General features: G+C 38.6%; 1 protein-coding gene across 1 annotated transcript in view; it reads right to left on the reverse strand.

Moving 5' to 3' along the window:
* IL15 (interleukin 15) overlaps positions 1 to 22,502 on the reverse strand; it is a 36,698-nt gene extending 14,196 nt beyond the window's left edge. The window contains exon 1 of the mRNA XM_010289873.1: positions 22,221 to 22,502. Coding sequence (XP_010288175.1) covers positions 22,221 to 22,502 — 282 coding nt within the window. The remainder of the gene's footprint in view (positions 1 to 22,220) is intronic.
* Positions 22,503 to 23,232: the final 730 nt, after the last annotated feature.

Below are 23,232 nucleotides of genomic sequence, written 5' to 3' on the forward strand. Positions count from 1 at the left end.
TAAGTGCAGTACAGTAGTTGTCATTATTTGAGGTTTCTTCAGTTTGTATGGGTGATGGTTTTCCTTCATTTCTTGGCAGCCAAACCCAGAATGTATAGAGGAGTGGAAGAAGTTGTGTGTGTGCAAACTAATGAGAGATGAAGCAATACTAAATTATATTAAGTTGATTTCTGTATCGTAGCTCTTAAAAAAGAATAAATGGTAGTCATAGTTCTTAACAGTGCAGCACACCACTCATCCAGAAAACTTCAGATTTTCTTTCAGACAGGGTAAGATGAGTCTACTGAGGAGTACATTCATTAAGACAAAAGTGGTTTTGAAAAGATTGAAAGTAGTACTTCAGAGAGATGTAAAAGCAGTTGTATGTAAAATAATCGGCAATACTGCAAAGCACAAATAAATCCCTGGGTGCCTGTATATTATAAAGCTGTGTGGAACAATATTATTGAAGAGGAGTAAACTCCTGGATAAAATTACAGGTCTGCATTCTGGGATTGCTTACTTCATTGATTTAAATACAACATGTTAGGCCAAAAGCAACTCACTGTGTTGACAGTAATTAAGTGGTGATAAATGTTTCTGGTATGCTTGTACAAGACACAAGATAAACTGTAAGAGATTAAATATACATTGTAAGTTTAACCCATGACCACATTTCAAAAAGTCAATCAATTCTATTAAACAGAATTATGATTAGTCTTCTAAGTAAAAGAAATATTTTGGGAGATAATGTAGCCTGCCAGAAAAATTAATACTACTTACAAATTGGAAAGTGCACATCTTCAGATCAACATCAATCAATCAATGAAAAAAAATTAGTCTCATTTTCAAAACAGACTGCTTTCAGCAGCTGCCACTGAAATAATTTCTTGATTCAGCTGTAGGTAACTGGTTTAGTTAAATGTGCCATATCCACCTTGTGGGAAGGCATAAGAGGAGGATAAGCTAAACATAATATTTCCCCACAGTCTTTTTTCAAGAAGTTTTTTCATCACTTTTGAATGGAAAAGATAGAAATTATTTCTATGTTATTCTAAGCAAAGGCTGACACAGTGTTTGTTCACAATCATAATATCTCTTTTTTTTTAAAAAAAAAAGAGAGTAAATTACCGAAGATATTAATAACTGTGTGTCATATTGTTTGTCTGAACAATACGCAGTTTGCTGAAGGCAATATAGCCCTGCTGGCTTCTACAGAATTTACTTTGCTCTCCCACCAGGACTGCTTACTGCTTGCTTGCCACCAAAGGAAGGTACCTATTTGTCCTAAATGAACGTACAACACTGCAAACTGATTTACTTTGTTGTCATTCTAAGAATAGCTAACAAAGTTTGGTTTTGGCAGATACTCACCCAAATGCCATGTAAGGTCCACATGGTCAGTAAAGCTAGAATCAAATTTAGAAGTTACTAAAAATATGGCCATTCACATACAGCACCTTCTGGTCTTAAAGCCAAAATAGATATCATGCATACTGCACATAGGAGAGACACATGGCAGAATGCAACTGACATGAAAGCAGTAAGGAAAATTCACATGAATTATCACAAGCTGAGTCCCAAGCTGCCATCTGGCTTCAGAAACTTCCCTGACTAAATGTTTGAAGATCTTAAGACTTAGCTTTATACTGTAGTCTTATGATTGCATTCTCTATGACTCATGCTCTTAATAAATCCCTGGGCATTTCAGTGTGGAACCTCAAGAGGCCAAGGAACCAGCTGACTCTGTCCATGGAAGCATTCCTCTTTGGTTTTTTTTGAAAACTTAACTGGTAGCATGGCATGCCTATTTCCACATGGGAACAAAATCAGTTCCTAGTGCCTTCTCCATAAGATATGCAAACTGCATAATCAGCATAGCAGAGAGTATGGTTGAAATGTGTATGCTGAAGAATTTTACACTTTCCTTCCCTAAAATCCGGAACTTCTACATTTCTAACTGGGCTCACTGATTTTTGCTCCAACTCTCTTCTTCAGAAGTTGAACTTCGGAACTACTGAACTAGATTACTCCTCCTGAGAACGCACACCTAGAAGTTTTCAACACTTCCGCAAGAACAGGTCCAGCACCATTTCAGTCCCAGAAAACAAAACTTTCTTCTTAATTTTTTTCAAAATTTTACATCTGTTTGATTTTTCCAAAGCGTATTATCCATTCCTGCCATTCTGCAGTACCCCTGCTGTATGCCATCTCAGAAAGTCTTTCCTGCAAACTGATTAGGCCAGATTTAATATTATTATTTATTTTACGCTTGGATATTGAGCCTGTAAATTGGTGTGTCTCCTCTTTTCCCACTGGGTTTTCTGCCTTTTGCTTTCAGAGTCTGACGGACATGACTGATCTTTGTCTTAGACCTGTATAGGCAGCCAGTAGCAGTTTTGCATCAGAGTAGCCATGCAGGAGTCGTCTTGTTGAAAACCTGTTTTATATTAAAGCTTCTTTACACAGCTTCTGTACACTCAAAGGCCTGCAGAAAATCCTGTTGTAAGAAGTACGTCACACATAAAGACTCATCAACCCTGCTGGTCTCCAGGTAGCATGTACCCTATGGGTAAGTTGTAATAGGCAGATGAGAAAGGGTTATAGTCCTTACAGGTTAAAAATTAGGTACACGTCCCTGGTATGAATTAGACAAGCACATCAAGTTTAGCAATAGCAGAGCTGACTGTAAGCAAAAGTCCTCTAGACCTGATGTCTCCAACTGCAGCTACCTGTGAATGCCAAGGGAAAAGTATATTTATACCTCCCTGGTATATCCTCCAATATCCAGCAAATAGATTTAGGGCTAGCGTTTTCAAGTTTGTAACTTCTCTAGCCTTTTTTCCGTGCTGTTCATCAGCATAGATAAATATTTGCTTTTTAATGGATTTTTTTAGACTTTTATGTAGCAGTTTCTCCTACATAATTTTCTTTTCGTCTTACATTTCAAATTTTGACAGGCAATGTTAAATTCTAAACTTAAAATATGATGGTAAGTTATTTTAAAATGCAAAATGTTACATTAATGAAGCCTCTTCATAACGTAATTTTCTAGAGTACTGCTTTTACAAGCATGTATAACCTAAGGGAACATATCTTTCATGTTTTAGATCAGCTTGAGTTTTCTAAAAGTCATAATGTCACCACCGTGAGTAAACGTACATACTATTTTCAGACATTACAGTGGAACAAGTGCTGGTATTTACCCTTTTGCCAAAAACAAGTACGTCATTTCTTTGTGGTTTTGATCTATTTATTTTTGTTTCAGTTCACCAGGCACTGTGAGAACATTTTTATCATTTGCAATAGCTATTGCAAGACTGAGCAACCTAATTGAAAAAGAGAAAACAAACTTTCTTCTCTCTTAGTTACAAGCTAAGAATAAAAAAAATGCATGGAAGGGCTATCATTTACTAAATACCTGGAACAATGTACCATACTTTCAAGATTACTTTTGGCACCAAGGCAGGCACATAGAGAATTCTTCACAGCACAGAGCAAAGTTGCATCCCATACATCCAAGCTTGTGGTCAGCTGAAGGGATGATAAATACCAGTTTATTCTATTGGTTTCAGTAAGTGTAAGGCATTTATATTACTCAAATGCCTAGCATATTTTTTCCAAAGGTGCTTCCCTGTCCTTCAGAAAATCTGAGGGATACCGAGCAAAAAGAACAACCTATTACTTTGAGAATGCTCCTTTTTTTTTCTATGTCAGAAATAGTTTAGCTACCTATATTTAGGTACCTATATTAGACAAGATTCAAATATTCTTTGAGCATGTTACTTCAATTCTCATTTCTTTGGAATGAAGACTGATAAAAGCTGTAAGCAAATTGCAAAACAAACTAGCAAGCAAAAAAAAGTCATTCACAATCTTACAGGATAAAACCGTTGTAACAGTTAAGAATGTGAGTATATAACTTAAAAATTTGCTTAAGAAATATGGCATATTGTGGGTTTTTTCTGGTTAGAAATACTAAGTAGTATGTTTAACATAAAGGTTTCTTTCATTTGCAAAAAATTTTGATGGTTATGTGCATTAAAGAAAATGACCCTTTTTTAGAAAATAATTTAAGTATAAACAAAGAAATATTAAGATCTATGATCTAAATGAAGGGGGTTTTTGTTTGCTGATACTTAAGTCAGGATAAAGCAGATGTTTTAAATTGCTTTGAGATAAATCAGTCTGTCCCACTTCTTGGATGCTACCATACCTTCGATATGGTATGAGCACTGAGTTGTTAGGAAAGGTACTGGCAAAAACCTTCAGATCCTAGAAAGCACAGAGGGTTACTACTAGCCCTCTGTCTTGTTGCATGCACCTTATTGTTGAAAAGTCACTTTTACTAATAATTACTAACTAGTAATACAGAGCTTGAGTTGGCCTTCTCAACATTTCTACATCAGTTCACTTTCAACCCTGTATCTTACTTAGAATGGTAGTTAAATTATCTATTAGTTTCTTGTTAAAAATTGTCACATATGCACAGCACATAAATTTGCATTATTGTCAAGTAATTCATCTTTAGCTGGATGAAAACTACTAGAAAACTACTTTGTCCTCGCTATGACCCATGTATCTTAAAATTGCACACAGTTTAAAATGAGACCTGAAATATTCATGTGTCATTTAAATTATGCAAAGTAATCTACAGGAATCCGTAAAATCTTATAAATCTGAGAGATATTTTCAGTTATATGAGGGCACGACAGGGGGGGTGTCCTTTATATATATATAAAAAAAAAGACAGAAAAAAGAAGGAATTGTTTCAAAAGTAGAACATGAGAAAAGTTTCACAAAGATTCCCTTGGAAGAAAAAGTCTTATAGATACTTGAAGAGTCCATTCAGTTAGATTGTGAGGGCAGATACTTGTCATGTCTCGTCATTCAGGAGTACTAGACCACAAATGCTTCATCACATCCTGAAAAACTTTACGTTGAAAAATTCCAGCCTTTATGAAAGGGTGGGGATATTCCTGAGATCAAGTTGTTAATGCAGATGTCTTCCAAAATCAGGCCAAATTTAATATCTTCACTGTATTTTGTTCAAGTTTTACCATACGTATTAAATAAGGGTGTGTTCTGTGCTAAGCTTTTGTTTCAGCTTTTACAAAAAATGAATGCTACACTGACTCACCAAAGTCTTTTTTTTAATCTCAAAGTTATCCTACACAAAGTCTTCATAAAAGTACATGTGTCTTACTCTGAAATAGACTCTTCCCTTATGATATTTATTAACTCTTGTATATTTGACTTCTGTTTTTAGAAAGGGTGAATGCAATAACATTTAAACTAAGGAATTTAGCAGAAATCAAACCAATCACTTTAATTCATGCACTGATCAAAGTAGAGTAGCTTAATGCATACCTTTACTAATCTAAAGCCATGCAGTTTTTATAGAGGTGTGAGATCTGTTTGGATGTTTTCTAGCAGTGCTTTGGATCTGGTATGAACTTTCTTCAGTGGTCATATTCTGACCAGAGACCAGATAGCAGCATACTGTATATCAGAAACTCAGTAGTATATGAGTGGTTTTGAAGGTTTCTGGAAAAAAAAGAATGTGCCCATTCCTCCTAACCATCTCTGATGTGATGTGGCAGATGTACATTCTTCTAAATTTCCTACCTGCTTTTAGTTGTCCTCCATGGGTCTGCAGGAGCTCAGCAGAAGTGAGCAAAGCCAAGCACAGGAGATCAAAATCAATGGAAAAAAAAATAGCAGAAAGCTTCAGCAGTTCTCCCAAACCTGTAATTTTTTACTATAATTGTAATGATCTCCTAATGGTGTGGATTTCTCAATTAATAGCATATTCATACTCCTTTTGTTTTACAATTGCAGAGGATACTGATTAATATTCAATCAGAGGATGAGCTCGGTTAAAGGATACTTATTGAGTCATTTCCAAATTGTGGTTAAAATTTCACTAATACACAGCCAACTCTGTGTGTCTGGTTTTTTGTCTTTTTGAAGTGGAGTGAATTTTATAAATCCATTTTAATGATATTATATGCTCCTTAGTTACTTGAATATTAGTGTGATTACTATCAGGAAAATATAATAGCTTCGCTGAAACAAACTGATTGTATCTGTCTCTGTTTCAACTCATTTTTAGGAAAAAAGTGGGGATACCACCTGCATTTTTTAAAGACTGAATTTTTTTGAGAGCTCATACTTTATGTTAACGATATACTACTTTTTGTCTAATGGTGGCAACTGAACATATTTGCTAAGACAGAACCTAGTGTGCTATACTCTAAACTATGTAAACCTGTAATTAAGGCTAATGTTTTCCAAAAGAGATTACAAAACACCTCAACAAGTCAGACAAAACGCAAAAAGGGAGAAGTTGTTATCTCATTTTTATTGCTGGAGAACTGAGATACAATAATATTGCTTTAATGACTGCTGGTCACGCATAGAATTTGTGGAGATTTCAGAAAATGAACTGAATTCTCCTGAATGACAGTGTGGATTTTCAGGTGAACAAGCATCCTGCTCCTTAGAAACTACATTAGTTTCTCCTCTGGGCTCACACCGTGGAATTGTTCTTGAGAGATCTGCTACTAAACCAAGCACTTTGCAGTTAAAAACTGAGTGACACCTAGGCCAGGTTTCAACAGTCATGAGACACTGCATTGGTTTATTATGCAGTATCATAGTACTAATGCCACAGACTAGAATAGGCTTCTGGGAGTCCAGTTCCTAGTTCCAAGACAAAACCAAACGCTGACCTTTTTTTTCCTTTTTAGGAGCGCTTTGCCTAGTACCTAACATTTTTAGCGAAGGTTCTTCAACGTTCTTAGGGAACTATTTGTGTCATAACACATACAACAATCGTATATCACAGTTTAATCTCTTGCAGTAACAGCATGTGGACTCTTGCTTCTTAAAATGGAAAAGGTCATAGTTTACTACTAATCCCTAGCTCTCCGCTTTGATGAGGACATATCAAACACCAAGGCTGGAGATGAGTAGATTACATCAGTTATGTGGATACCAAAATCTTGGGTTACAAAATTTTGCAGTGCATGGATGATGGATGGATTTGCACAGTTTGGATTGCCAAGCTACATCAAGACCATTAGGACCCCTGTCTGCACAGCCCTTCAGGTCTCGCAGTCCATCTGCATAATATTCCACAGCTCACGCGTTTACTACAGCCCACTACCCTGTCCCTGATCCAGTCACCAGACAAAATTGATAGGAGGGGGGATCTCAAGAAGTTGCAGAATGACCAAAAAGTTTTCTGCTGGGAAGTAGAAAAGGAGTTCACAACGATGAGGCTAATTAGTAACATATAGACAGCATCTGCATCTAGTGCCTGAAAAACTTTCCTTATTTGACACAATACCAGCAAAAACAATGGAGGGGGCTTCTGCAGTGTCTGGGAAGCAGAACTGCTGAGACTTTTGTTGTTCATGTAATTTAATCCCTCCTGCCAGCTGAGCACAGAATCAAGGTAGTCTGCAAGGAAGCGAGAGGTTGAAGAGTTTTATGTAGCTGTTCCTTTAAAAAAAACATGTTCTGATGCTGCATTAAACCTTTGTAAAACATAAATGTTTTTTACCAGAAAACAAAAGCCGCCAACAGTGCAAACCTTACACCACAAAATTCAGCCTGTAAGAATAAATATCTCAAACTTCATTGAATGTAACAAGGCAGATGGAGTGGGCACGTCTGCAAGTGGTGAAACCACGGGTTTGAGTTAGTCTATGCTACTATAAACATAGTATTTCTGTCTGCTGCCCTTGACATATGCACAGAAAGGCAAGTAGCAGAAAAAGAGGTGGGGTTGTCAGTGGTTCATCGTCTTGCAGCCTGAGTGGGGGAGAAGCGCATGGTTGTTCTCAGCATGTAATTAATTTTCAGCTGTAGGGCTTTTCTGGACAGGAGTTTTAATTGGAATATTCTCCAGCAGGACCAACCATTTCTGCAGTTACTCCAGCAGCTGTTTCTGGATGTTCCTGTGTTTCTCAGTAAAGTCTTCTGATAATTTTCTGGGCCTCTTCCTTTTTTCATTTCTCTCTTCTTTCTGTTGTCTGATCCCTCTTCAGGATACAATAATTGAATTGATCTTACTCTACAGGCATGGATGGTGAGCAAAGCAGGTAAGAAAAGGAATATTAATATTTGTGTAGACATTTGTCTGTTGTTCTGAAATGGAAAATGATCCTCTCTATGGAAGAGACTTTGTTATCCTCACTCAGGAACTAGAATCATTGAATAGTTTGGGTTGGAAGGGACCTTTAAAGGTCATCTAGTCCAACCTGCTTGCAATGAGCAGAGACATCTTCAACTGCCCCGAGCCCCATGTACCATGACCTTGAATGTTTCCAGGGATGTAATATATAAATACTACATCCATTTTTCCCTGGCAACAATGATGAAAGTTGTATTTTTCATCAGGTTTGGAAAGTCTGTTCCATGGTTTTCCCCTTCGTTCCTGCCACCATCTGGAAAACTTGGAGAAAGAATGCATCTTCATTCAACTTTGCAGAAAAGGCCTGATTCAGGCTTAGGCTGTTGAGTTGGCTGAAGGACCGGAGATGTTTGAGCAAGGACAGTGGCTGAAGGACTAGAGATGTTGGAGTGAGGACAGAACAAGTTTGCAGCCTACCCTAATACAGAAGGAAGGAAAGCTGTAACTTAGATGCGTGTCTCCAACAGGCAGCTTTTTCAGAAAGGAAGTAGAAGAACACTCCCCTGGATTGCTTTTGCTTTTGCTTTTCTTAGAAGTTTCCCACATAGTGAGCATGTCCACCTTATTATAGCCTATCTCACTTTCAAAGATGAAATAATTAAAAACTTGTTATGCAATAATTCATAGAAATGCCCATTGAAGTTGCACCCGAATTTCCATGCTCACCTCTGGTTTCTTTCTTTTTAGGAATTTGATATATTTTAACTCTTATGCTGAAGAGTTATATGCTTGGTGTTTGTCTTAAAAATAACTTTGAGGGGGAGTAAGGGGAGTGATATGCCTAGAGCTTTCATTCGCACAGCAACCTTGGTAGGCTTACAGTACAGTAGAATAAATCTAGTTTACAACTGGCTAGATGATTACAAAGGTGTAACAAAATACTGCATATGAAAATTCATTCAAACGTGAGTATGAATTAGCTAATAAAAGCATTGAAATTGTGTTTCCATTATAGACCTAAAGTTGATTGTGTTAAAAAAAAAATATGCTTAATGTATTGATGGTGGAAAGGGAGACAGGAGAGAACAGTGGAAACTGAAAAGGCTGCGCTCTCAATTGCATTGTATTGTCCTTCACAGAACTGCGTATACGGAAAACCAGAAGTTGTGTGCAGTGAGTTTTATTCCTTCAGTAGATAAATAGGCCTAACACTTACTTTAAACTGACACAGAGTTTCAGTTTACAGAGTTTCAACTTACTTTAAACTGACTAAGGAACAGGCATTTTAACACCTTTCAGAGAAAAGAAAAGAAATTAACAGCAAAGACTGGGGATGATTTATTTCATTTTCATGAATGAGTGAATGAATTATATGTACTGGTGATATTTCAGTGATATTTTTAAAAGTAAATTTTGGTATAATTAGAATGCAAGGAAAATATTAAGATAAAGTCAGTGCATGTGTAACTCTGCAAACATACCTGACAATACATTTTAATGAAATGACTAAACCACTTCCTTTTCTCTGAAAGACATGGAAAATTTTAAAATACAAAATTTTCCTCAGGTCCTCTGATGTAAGTAAGCAGGGGAATCCTCTAATCACAGCCCTTGAACTTTCAACTTCAGCTGGAATCAGCTAACATGTAATTTAATCTAAACTTGTAGCCCCAAATCTTATGGTAAACTATTGTAGAAACTTTTAAGAGAACGAAAAATTCTGCTTGTACTAGTAGCTTAGAATCAGTGAAGCAAGACACTGGGTGAAATGTACGTCTCCCCCCTTTATTTACTTTCTTCTCATTTTTATGTTAATGTAACTGTTCATACTAAAGATTAATGTCAGGAATAAACTCCTACTCAGCAAGTTTCTTAACAACAACCTTTTACAGCACCACTTAAGAGCATCACACAGCCCACAGGCTAGCACTGTTCAGTGCATGCAGAAGGACCCTTGGGTACACTAAGGATTAGTAATTATTTGTAAGCCTGCATATTAGTATTTTCTTTGACTGCTTCCCCATCAAGTTCCCAAGGACCAGCTACTCTCTTCTGACTTTTTGATTATGGCATCTTTTTTTCTAGCATATAGAGATAACTCATAGAAAAGTGGCCAACAGACAGAGAATCATTTACTCGAAGTCATTTTGGTAATGGAAGGCTGATCTGATTTTTGGAAAATGGACTGTGAACCTTGGTTCATAAATTTCTGGTAATGTTGTCACTACCTGTCTGTTCTGCAGTGAGTGATACCTCTTTAAGCTGATCTCTGGAAACTGTTCTGAAACTTCTCACATTATCAGAATATTCTTAGTTAACTTTTGTGCAGTAGTTTCTAAGATAGTATTTTATATAAATAATCTCTGTTAAAAATAAGCGAGAAGATGGCTCAACTACAAAAGCATCATTCAGTTCAAATCTTTATTGATCACTAAAGATTTAAAGGAAAAAATCTTTACAAAACTATTACAGAGTACACAATAATATATTCTCAGTGGATGGAGTATGCTCAGCTTTGTTCCTCATAGTAGACTATTCTACCATGATTTACTGTTTTCAACTTACGTACACTTCTCTTTTCTTTTAACAGGCACAACACACGTGTTAATGGCTGTATGTTACATCTGTTTTTAGACACTAAGCCCTATTGAGAAAGATGATGTAATTTTGTTTGTACCTTCATAGCTACATCATTCACTGTGTATAAACATGAGAAATAGCATAAAATTATTAACTTAAGAGGTGATAAAGTAACAGCATAATGCCAGATGAATAAACTTGCATATAACTTTAAAAGGGGTAGTGGTACAGTGGTATTTAAAAATGTTCACTGGCTTTGGAAGCAAACAGAATTGCTTCCAGAAGACATGAGACTTTGTTTAAGTTATCATGAAGGATAAAGGAGATTAAATAGGTAAGTTGTAACAGAGGTGACATTACTATGACCAAAGGGCAAAATAAGTTTGCTTACTGAGGTAGTCACACAATCCTGTGTCACTGCATCTTGCTACATGACTAATGGCTTTTTATATTCTTTAAGAGCAGTAGGGAAATACTATATTCAAAACAACACTGGCTGTATTTGTATTTGAAATGCTCAGCACAAATAGAAACTTGCTTGCTTGTGATGCATTCGTTTTTTTTACAGCCTTAGAAGAGTAAGTAACCTTAACCTGATTCACATGTGCTACAGGTGATTATTGTGGAAGAACTAGCATGCAGCAACTTGTACCTGCTCAAGACAGTGGCTCATGATGTGCTCTGTCATTATCATATATCATGTCATCATACTGAGAAGTGCCAGGACCTGCTTTTTTATATGAGAACATGGGCAGGAGACTGAAAAAGTAGGACAAAGGCTCAGGGAGTTATATCCTGATGTGGAGAGATGGGGTATGATGCAGGAGATGGTAGAAGTGTAGACCAGAAAGAAGGAGGTGTAGAAGTGGGAGCACTATAACAAGGTGTCATTTTGAAAGGCCTGTGACAAGTAGGTGCGTGCATTGGTCTAGATCAATACTAGCAGACACCTGAAGCCAGCCAAAAAGCAGAAGATACTATGATATCCTGAGAGCCATCTTTTGTCTTTTACCCCAGTCTCTCAACAGAGTACAAACAGCAGAATGGTTATGAATTAGATAAAGTCAAGAAACAAACCTTATAACATATAACGACTCTCTTAATACGTGAGAGAGATTTGAGTGTGTGTCTTAGCTCTGCTGTGTTCTTCACCTGTCCCATAAACTGCTGCGCTCTGCTCTAATCCTCCCAATTTTCCATAGGCTACATTGGTAGGTTTTGAGTTCCATAATTTTTCTCCATAGTCAGGAGGGCTTTTAATAAAAGATAAGGTTCTGATGTAATTACTCTGGCACTTTCCATGGAGTCATATGAAGCTATTGGGTAACCGATGATTAGCTCAGTTTTGAGATGATTAATTGTTTCTACGACTTCTGCAGAAAAGCAGCTGGTAAGCCCATGGAAAAGATGAGCTATAGTTTCAAGTATGAGCAATTACACGCTCAGAGTTGAAGAAGCTAAAGAAGCTTTGATCAAGATGCATTGGTAAAAAAAAAATACCTCCCTGTCCTAAGCAACTACTTCACTGCCATACTAGCATGAAGACCACTCAGACAATTCCTGTTTGGCTTTTTCCCCCTACCTGCATATTTAGGCAGACTGGCTTTGCACAGAGACCTATCCATCCACAGTGCAGCACACTGGCAGGGAAGGCCGGGTGGGATGGGGCTGTGGAGGCGTCGTGGAGGCACCATGGTGGCAGGGCTATATGCACGGTGCCTGTCGTGGAGCCCCACTGCAGCCCTTGCATGCGAGAGCCCACAGCTGGGGCACTCTTGGTTTTTTTTCCTCTGCGGCAAGGTACAATGCAGGCAGCTCTCTGCTCTGCTTGTTGCCATGGGACAATCAAGCCTTTGAAAGTGGGAGAATCCCACCTCAGGCTGCCAAGTCCTTCAGCAATAGGCCCCGCTGCTCAGGAAAAGAGCCTACCTCCGGGAATGGAAGGACTGCGTGCAAGCCGGGGGGGTACTGGGTGCCATATGCAATGGCTTTTGGGTTATTACAAGGTCACCTGGCCACGCTGCGTGTCATAGATGCAACTGATACAGAATCGTCTAGAAAGTGTGTTGAGAAGCTCTGAAGAGTGCTACAGAGGCTGGACACTTGCAACAATTTTCCTCCTGTATTAAACACCCTTGAGGGACAGAGGTTATGGCCTCGCACGTTGTGAAAGGTCAGCTAGACACAGGCATTAAGTCTGAGCAAGAGGCAAAGTCTGGTAGAACTTGTTGTGCTATGAAAAACATAAGCGTGAAAAAATTCAGAGCTATTTACTGTGCAGCTCTGGTACAAGCGAACAACAAGGAGTGGAAAAAACAAAGCAGAAAATTATAGGGTGCTAGATCTCACCTAAAATATTGGAAATGTTTCCAAGCCTTAAATTTGCTGTATTACCTCGTTTTCTTGGTTGGGCTGTAAAATAACATTTGAAGCTTTGCTGAGATGTCCTAAAATGTCTTGTTGTTTAAGTGATTCTTACCTCCAGCCTGCTCAGTGCTGTAGCAGAGTTTTGTGCTGGCCAGGCTGTCCCCAGCATCCTGCCTGCTGGAACATGACTCAGGATTACAGAAGCACAGAAGGTGGATCAGGAAGGTACACTGTGGGACCTAGCTGTGGAAAAAATAAGTATATAAAATGTTGCGATCGAGTTCTGAGTGTCTCTCAGCCCATATATTAAGAGCATTCAAAGCAAGAAGTTGCTGAAATTTTGCAAGTAACTTTTGCAAGTCCCCTTTAAATCTTCTAAATTAATGGAAAACACAGGACACAGAATAGAGACCCATCTTTGAATGCTGCAATATAAGGGAGGTTCACCCTGGAAAATGTATATTGTCATCAAAGGATATTTTTTGTCAGTTCTGATAACAATCAAAAGAGAGGTTGTAGCCTGGGTAGCTAGTATTAAAGTCATTAACATCAGTATAATTCTGTTTTTTATAAAGGGCTGGAAGTGTTCCTGTAGTTACTACAACACAGCATGACAACTGCTTTTAATAGTTGCTTTTTCCATAGACACAGTACAGTCCAGCTATGCGATTTTACTTTTGTTCTCCCCTACTTCATAAAATAAATTAGAAGAGAATAAATGAGGCAAACTGTATGGAACCAAGGTCCGGTCAGCAGTAATCCACTATACTACCTCCATTTAAGCAGTGTTTTCATAGTAGGGATCATGGCAACTGCCTAACCAGCTCATTCCCCTTTTTATTACCATTTTACAAATGACACAATAAAACCTAATTGGAATGTTTCCCTTCTCTTTTAGAAACCTTTTTCCCCTAGATTCACTTCAAATCTTGCAAATGTTGGGGTTGGAAAAACAAGCAAATTTTTGTACAAACAACTGGTCTTGTATTTGTAGCAAGACCTTGAAGAGATACAGCGGAAAATGAAGATGACATTGACAGAACAGTTTATTTGGACATTAATATTAGTATTTTTTATGAAAGAAGTCACAGCTCAATCTGCAAGAAAATAAGTTGGTGAAGGAGGCCGCCTACAGAAGCTGTGGAAGCTCCATTCTCAGAGGTAGTAAAAATTCAACTAAGCTTGAAGCAACCTGCTCTAATGTTGAAGTTAGACCTGCTTTAGGTGGGAGGATGGAAGAGGTGACCTGTACATGCCTCTTCTAATGTAAATTATTCAATGAAATTAGGCCTTGATAAAAAAATGCGATGGAGGAGGGAGGCAGAAATATGCAAACACACAAAGATGTGTGATTGCATAAGTATTCTTTTCTAGAAAATTAAATTAAACATTGGTAATTTCAAAGGTACGGGCTGGGAACACAGTCCTATTTTTATATATGTAAAGGGGCTAATGCCTACACTTTCATTAGGGCTTCCTGCAGCTGGGTCTCAAACAGTAAGACTCAGTTTCAGTTGTTTTTAAGTTTGGTCAAGCTGAAAATGTTAGAGCTGAAATTTCCTACACTGAATGAATTACTTAGGCTAGTGTTTTTCTTTGAAGTTTCATCAAGTTTAGTTCACTGGTTTCCAGAAACAAATTAGCAGAAATATGCACTTCTTTCATACTAAGAAAATGTTTATAACCATTTAATTAAAGCTGTGCTTTTTACTAATATTTTCAAGTTTGGCAGCCTAGAAAACCTGCAAAAACTTGGCCAAGTCGTGAGTGGCTTAGTTTACATAACAGAAGAGATTTCTTGGCACTGTGTAGTTGGTCTCCAGCAGTCTCTTCACAATGAACATACCCCATCTCAGCTTCAGAGGCAAACAGAACTCTTTGCATAAAAATCAAAGCTTCCTGCAGGAGAAATGTGGTGAAGGCTGAGGAACAGAAGTCAGTGATGCTTCCGGTACAGAGCACTGGAATTGGAGTAGCATGACTGAAGGGAGAGCAGAGCAAAGAATTAAGACAGGGTGGAGGTGAAAGGAAGGAGGAAAGGCTGGGTGTGGCAGAAGTGGGAGGATTTATGAAGACTAGAGCATATTCTGCTAGAAGGCTTGAAACTCAACCCTGTGCTCACTGCATTCCCATGAATTCATAATTTTAAAAAGGTATTAAATTTTTAATCACAGTATGATGTAACGATTTCCTTTTTCTCTCACAGAATTTATGAGCAAAATGGATTCTGTTCACCAAATGGACCGAGCTCCTGCAAAAAAAAAAAAATTTATACGTGCCCTTATTTGAAAAAGATGTATAGAAAATGAGGCAGAAGATCGCAGAAAGAAAAGCATGGGTTCAATAACAAAGGCAGCTGAATGCAGCCCTGAGGAAGAGTCCTGTCCCTGCCTTCATCTCGCCATCATCTGTGATTTGGGCAAGTTCCTTAACCCAGATTTTTCACAAGTGACAATCATTTTCTGAGTTTCCTCCTACAAGGAATCTTGACTTCAGGTTACTTTGTATATCTGCCCTTAGGATGAAATGCTTACTGCTCCCCAATAACATATTTCTAGTCTAATAGTCAGCTAACTCAGATGCAGGTTTCTCCAGTGCAGATGCTACAGTTTGAAGAAATGAGTGCCCTCTACAGAGCTTAGTTCAAAAAAGCATTGAGTTCTCACAGCTGTCAGGGAGAAAAAACTGGGTGCTGTATGTGAAAACAGACAATCCTAGGCAACGCTAAACAATCTCTTAAAAAAAAAAAATCCATCTCCAGGTATCACATACTGGACCCAAAATCATTAGGTTCTTCCAATCTTTTTCCATTTTTAAAGTAAACTTCCCGTTGTCTTATTGTCCTATCCTTCAGGACTTTTGAGAAGAATGAACTAATTCATGTTCAAGAAGCAATTGGATACTCTACTGATATGTGCCATAAAGGGAGGGCAAAAAAAGATAAAATTAATTATTCTGGATTTACAACATCATACAAGGAATGTGCAGCAAATCAGACATGGGACCGTACAGAAGAAGAATACAAGAAACACAGAATATCTGCTTTTCCTACTTTTCCTGTTTTTTATTCATACACATACACATTCTAGCCAGTGTAAAATCACATTTCTTGTGCCCATATAATTAATTACATGGATTACATTACACAAGATACAGTGTAACTAAGGCTATAGACCTTTTTTTAGTAACTGAAAAAGATTTAAATAACACGAGTGAAAGAAAGCCATAAGCGGTGAGGCAGCATGTAAACCCCATCCGATGGCTTTTGCCGCCACCAGCATCTGGTGTTGGTCACCACAGGGCAGGTTGACACCTGCAATCCCCAGGCTGAGAACAGGGACCAGTGCAATCCCAGATGGGCTCCCAGTGCCACCCTGCTTCCCATCTCCTCTGCTGCCCAGCGGTGATCTACGCTGTATGTGGCAGCCCCGAGTACAACGGATCATGTTAACTCTAGTATCGGAACTAATCTGGTCTCAGGAATGTGAAACACTATTTGATCTATTTGCCCTGCCAAGAAGCAGCAACAAGAAAAACTCCACCTAGCAGCCATACCGTTACCAACGTACACTAGCAGGGAAACAAAGCATACTTTCTGGTTTTCTGCCATAGCCTACAGTAGATGAGCCTGCAGGAGTTACTGTGACTCACATTCCTGTGTTCTTAAAAGCATACTAACATGCGCTCTCTTTTAGCAGGTATGCAGATGTCTGTTATTTTAATGTCATTCAAACTGAGGCTACGTGACTCAGGAGAGAGCCAGTGTGGCTTATATAAACAGATATAATTAGTTATTTTTGAACAAGTGTTCTTACGTCGATACCTTTTACAAGCAGTTTGGTGTCCCTAGCGAGCTGCGGCTTTCAGGTGTCGGGCGCGTGGATTTCCGTGTTCCAGCCTTAGTCCTGGAAGGGCAGGTAAGGTTCCTACTTTCCCTTGCAGGAAGGCAGACAGTGACACTATGACACTTGCCAGAGATACACGCAAGCGTTTCTGGTACAAGTGCCATAATTCTTAATTAGCCAATGCAGCATTGAAAGAGGCCACAGAGTTCATGGCTAATTTTCCATCATGTTGACTACAGAATTGATATTATGTTAATAATATGTTAACAACATATTAACTGCTAATATGATATTTAAGATATGTGGAGTGAAACCTTGTCATTGTTTACATAAAATGGGTTTTCTACTGCAGGAGTTGTTCACAAGATCATTAGCTCAACAATTTTATATCTGCACAAACAGGATCTGTGGCAGACGGTGACCTGACACCACCAATGAGCTCAAGTCCTTTCTCCAACAGAGACAATAAACTTCTCCACACTGTCCTTATTTATAGCTTAAACTCTAGGGAAGAAAATTACTAAGCACTTAACGTTCACAGCCTTCCGTCAGAGACTGCAGCCAGGGAAAGGTGCAATGGGAACCATTTTTGGGTAGTGGTTTAAGATATGGTGATCCCTCTACTCAAAAATAAATTACAGCCAGTAAATTTCCTTCACCTGTATTTTTATTTACAAAAAGGCACCCTGAAATACTTAACTGTCGCAGAGTGCAACCCTTCTAGACTACAGGTATTTTTACAAAGCTGGCTTTTAAAAACAGTTCCTCAGCGGGCAAAAAAATCAGCCATTTTTTGGTAAAGAATTTTTAAGCATTAGCACTAGAGTTAATTGATAAACTATTAAACTGTTAAGTTGTAATTTATAGCAGCTATAATGGCAACAGTGTCTGAGTGATCACCCCATGCTGCCACTAAAGACATACCTCATCTGTTATAGCATGAAATATTGTAAGATGGTTTGTAATGATGCATATATCTTGTTACCTGCTGATAATAACCTATCAGCAAGGACAACAGTTCAATTATATAGGACATCTCCTGCTGGCTTCCAAATATTTCTGCTGCTCTTCACTAATTTCTTAGCTAAAAAAGAATCAGTCTCCTTATTTTACACAAGTACGTTAATTTATGAAGGGAAGACAGAAAGCTTTTATTAGCTGCTGAGGTGCCTGAATTCTTTGTGTTATCATCATGATATAAAAATCTAGCCCATCTGCCCATAAATCCTGATGGATGGTGGAGAACAGGCCCCAGATAGGCTAAAGGATGTGGAGGAAATTCCAGACTAGACCTCCCACAGAGATGTGTAGAGTATTATCTCAGAGGTGGCACTCAGCCCTCGCCAAGTGGGATCTCTGCTTACACCAATACAGTACAGGCAGCTTGAATGAAATGTCTTTCTCTTATAGTCCTTCCTTCAGGTTCATTCTGAGCGTGGGATCATAGTACCCATCTTGGGAACAGCGCTGGCCCAAGAGAAGCAGAGGAGCCTTCAGTATGCAGGAACCTTTGAGATGGGCACCAGCAGCTACGGTTCAGTAGTTGACACAGAGGCAGTGAGAAGGTAAATTAATCTGGGATTAAGGATACAAAATCAGAAGTCCTTTTGTCTGTGAAAGAGTAATCTCACATAGTCCTATCCCTTTGAACTCCTGCTCAAAAAGGAATTTTGAGCATATATTTCCCTGAGGACCTATTAATAGTGCTGTCTACCAGAGTTCGGTCTTTGCAGAGACAAATACATCAGCTTGTTTGTTGATATGTCAGCACTTATTCCTGGAGTAAACTCCTGTCCTATCAAAGCCTGTAAAATTGGAATGAGAAATCTGGGTTGAGTGAGAAGAATGTCTTTAAATTTGGGAACTACTTAAAAAAGATTAAGAATTTGTGTCATACACATTTCTCTGAGTAATAAGTAGCCGATAATAAATAACTGATAGTAGAGATTTCCCCCTTCCATTTCTGAGCAATTACTTTTGAAATACTTTTGAAAATTAGAAATATTTTAGCATTGCATGCACAGCAAATGGACATGTTTGAGATGTTTTTGCTTTGCCTAAAACATTATGATTTGGTGTAGAAAATTGGAAATGTGTTACAATAATGAGAATTGGCACGGCATTACAGCCCTGTAGTTAAAATAACCATAAAAGTCACTATCTTTCATTATGAGTTTTTAAGTGCACAGAAAAAACTCCTGAAAAACATTAATTCAAGAGTTTTCACTCTCCCGGGTTTTAGCTCCTACTGATGGTGCAGTGATGAAATAGAGGATATAGCAATAAGACGGTGTCATGTAAAAAACAAGAGGAACAAAATATGTACTTTTATGCAGACAAACAAATTTGTTCCAACAGCTGAAGTTGGGCTGCTGTGCTTTACTGATCCCTGCAAGCAATAACACTGTGCTGGCCTGCAGAACAGCGATCTACTTTACAGCACAAAACACATTAGTTTGCATGTCTCATAGAGGGGCTGTTCCAGATCGCCCTTCTCCTTGCTGTGCTGGCTGCAGCAAGCTGAACTCCCCGAGCACAGACGAGGGAAAACCTGGGGCTGACAGAACCCTGCACCTGACATTGGAAGGTTTGTGTCAGATGTATTACTGGCCATGACCTGGAACAGACTGCAAGCCGAAGCAAGAAGGAACTTTCCGCTCTTCAGAAAAAAATCTAGCATTATGTTATCCATACTACTCAATTACTCCACATCAGCCTGTACCTCTGTCCCCTGTGATCCCTCTCTATTTTCAGTGAAGATCTAGGAAGCCTCAGAATGGATCTGACCATAATAATACTCTCTTTCCCAGAACAGCTGGCAAAGCTGACATTTATTGTTTGAGTTTGCAAAGCTAAAATGATTGTTACAGGCTATAAAGTCATACTACGTGCTCTTTGAGTTTAGAACAGTCCAGTACGCCCCCAATGAATTTGATACCTCTATTGATCTATAAAGATCATTTGTTTATACTAAATTGATCTATGAGTAGCTCCTTCCAAGATAAAATAACCAGGTGATACCTTTCCATTTATCTAGTACATGTCAAATAAGTTGGTAACTGTAAATAGAAATAAACACATTCATAAAAGGCAAAGGAAATGCTGTGCTACTGACTATTTGGGAAGTATAGAAAAACATATTGTGATAAGCATAATCAGGAATTTGTTCTGCAATATCAAACTCTCTTAAAAACAGCACAAATATACCCGCTGTATACAGGAGGAATCACAAGCTAGTGGTTGTATACAGTAAGGAGAATTTCCTCCTTTTACAGAGGTAATTTTGCAGGTTTTGACAAAACAATCCTTCAAAAGTTTCTGCCCCACACGTCTTTTTCCTCCTACCTTTTGGTTTCATTAGGTGGGAAGTGGTATTTGTAACAACAGACTTAGAAATGCATTTGCTTACTCAGGTTTACTAGCGGCTAATACCTCCCTGTTATACTGCAGTCAGCTACAGCAGGATTCCACTTGACTGCAGATTTTCAGTTCCCTGCCTGCATTTAATGCTCTTTCAAGTGTATATGCTAAGATGGCCAGTAACTTTTCTCTGAGCTTTCTATCTCTGTCCTTGCTATGTTAAGTAGGCTCACTGCAATATCTTTTTTTTCCTCCTCATTTCTGTTGTGTGAATTTGTTAGAAAACAATGACAACTTTTCACTGGCTAGCACCAATTCTCCATACTTGCTGATGTCTCTCACACAGCAGAAACAGAAAAACAGGTGCCAGGTACAAGGTTAAATACAATACTTAAACTGTCTTTTATATTAATAACAAATCTTATGAGACAACTTTTAAAAAACATTAAATAATTGGAAGCTAAGCAGTACAAGTTCCCTTTTTAATGCAAGAAAGAAAGAAAGAAAAAACAAGAGGATGTTAAAATTGTAAAATACTCACAGTCTCGGAAAAGCTGTGCAGCAAGTTGGCATAGAAGAAGTTAGGATAAAGTTTGCACTAGTGACAGCAGCAAACGCTCCACCCCTTCTTCCATTCTGTTTTACTTTCAGTTGTTACATAATAATACAGGACTATGTTTGTACCTAGTAGAACGTGGAAATCATTCTCACCACAAATAGCAGATAATAGGGATTTCCCTCTGCCATTTCTGAGCAATTTTAAAACTTGTAAAAAAAAAAATGGGGAAAGACATATGACTGTGATACAGAAGGTAGACATGTGACTGACAAACACGAATGGCAGCTGCTTGCTGTCCCAAGCAGTGACGATCATGCATGCTACCTCTTACCCTTGCATAAAGGGAAGAAAGCACACAGTTTGTGCCCTTATCCCTGCACAGTCCCTTCCCCCCGGCATTGTAGCTTAAAGTTCCCACACAGAGCTCCGAAGAGTTGCTTACCTTGGAAGCAAACACTGCAGCTTTATGTTGTAACTCCTCCTCTTGTCTGCAGCCTGAACAGTATTTTACTGGGGCAGCCACCACAGGAGGGCAAGAGAAGTTGCCTCTTGGGGCAACACCAAGAAAGAAGAGCATGGCCATGGAACAGGGTTGCCAGGACAGAAAAGAGCTTCTCCAAAAGGTACAGCATCTGGCTTGCTGAGGGACAACAGGGCAGAGAGATATCATAGGTCCAGGTGACATCAGAAGAGGATGTCTCCTTATAAAGGAGATGAAAAAATACTCTGCAAATTGCACTGAACTCAAAAGTTGTGGGTTTTAGCTGTTAAGAAAAGTGGGAGTTTCATGCCTATGATCATCACAGGGCATGGCAGCTGTAATCCTAAAGTCCTGCTTAAGACTCCTCACACTGAAAAACCATTCTACTTGAAACTTTAAAGTCCTGAGGATGAGGCTCAGCAGCTCCCTAGGAGTACTCTCAGGTTTCTAGGAACCATCACTTACCTATGTAAGGGTCATGCACTCCAGAGACAACAGTGAAAATGGTACTTCCTCTCTGTGCAATCTTCTTTTTGTCCTCTTCTGGGTGCTAGTTGTTCATGTCACACTCTGTGAGGTGGTAAAAATATTCTGCAGCTAAATGACAGTTTTAGAAATGGCTCTGTCTCCTTACTGAAGAAGAAGAGACGAGTTTCTAGAGTTGGGCATTTCCTTCCTGTTTCTCAGTGAAAGAACATTGTTTCAGGAACACTATTTATAAAACCTGGTGAACAATAGCAGTCAGTTCCCTGTGCTGGGATATTCTATTACAGCCAGATTCAGAAAATCTATTTAAGGACCTAGGTAAAACTTCAATATCTTGAACAGCTGTCACACGGGAGAGAGAAACAGGATTGGAACTGAGTGTTTCCAGAGAGTAGTTCTAGATGGCTGCGTGACAAATACATTATGTGAGGCAGCTTGCTGCCATTTCTCAGCACCCCTGTGCACCGTATCCTGTGGTCCAACTCTTGAGTCCAGCGTCCGTTCTGCAGAGAAGGCACCGAAGTGAAACGCGGCCACGCTGATCAGCTCCTGTACCGAATCTGGTTTGCAGTCACTACCACTGCAAAGAACTTCCAGCAACTTAACACAAGACAAAAAAGTAGAACTCATGATTTCATGCTCCCCAGGGACTCTTGGCTCGCTCCCATGACACTCTGTGTCTGCAGAAAAGCAGCTACTCATGCTCCTTGTACTCAGTCTCAGTGTAGAGTGTTACTATCACTTTTTAAGCAGTTGTGCAGACATGGGAGGTGAAATCTGCTTCGACTGGCAGCTGTTAGAAACCCGAGCAGGATTTCAAAGAGAAAATAAAAGTACAGACTTGGCGGGAATTCTTGCCGTGACAGAGTACAAAAATGGAACTGAAAAGCAGGTACCGGCATTACAGGAAAAAACACCAGTTTAGATAAATATTTAAAACAAAGGAACATACTCTTTTATTAATGTTTATAGACAGTTTATTTAATGTTTATAGGCAGTTTATCAACTGTCTTGTGATAAGGGCACTTCTAAGACCAAAGTGGTCATAAACACCTCTGTTTCTTCAGTTTACTCCAGCCCAAAGAATGAGGGTAAATTATTTCAAGTGTTCATGTGAGTGTATGTATTTGGACTTGGAATCCCACAGTCCCTCATATTTGTCACTGTTTAAAAGAGAAAGAAAATAGATTGTTTTTCATTGCTCTCTGCTTTTTCGTGTGATACCTTTGCTATACTACAATTTGTCAGAATATTCTCAGCTGGGAAAAATTCGTAAGCAAACAGCCAAAAACAAGCACAAAAAGCTTTAGGTATTCATTAATTCTGTGGGAAAAGGGGAAGATTCTATGATTTCAGGTTTTTTTTAAATCACTTTCCAAACAGTTTCCTCTGAACACTGCAAAATGGAAACATTGTATATAGGGTGGATTTT

Source organism: Phaethon lepturus, unplaced genomic scaffold (assembly GCF_000687285.1).
Source record: "Phaethon lepturus isolate BGI_N335 unplaced genomic scaffold, ASM68728v1 scaffold4606, whole genome shotgun sequence".
Taxonomy (NCBI): domain Eukaryota; kingdom Metazoa; phylum Chordata; class Aves; order Phaethontiformes; family Phaethontidae; genus Phaethon; species Phaethon lepturus.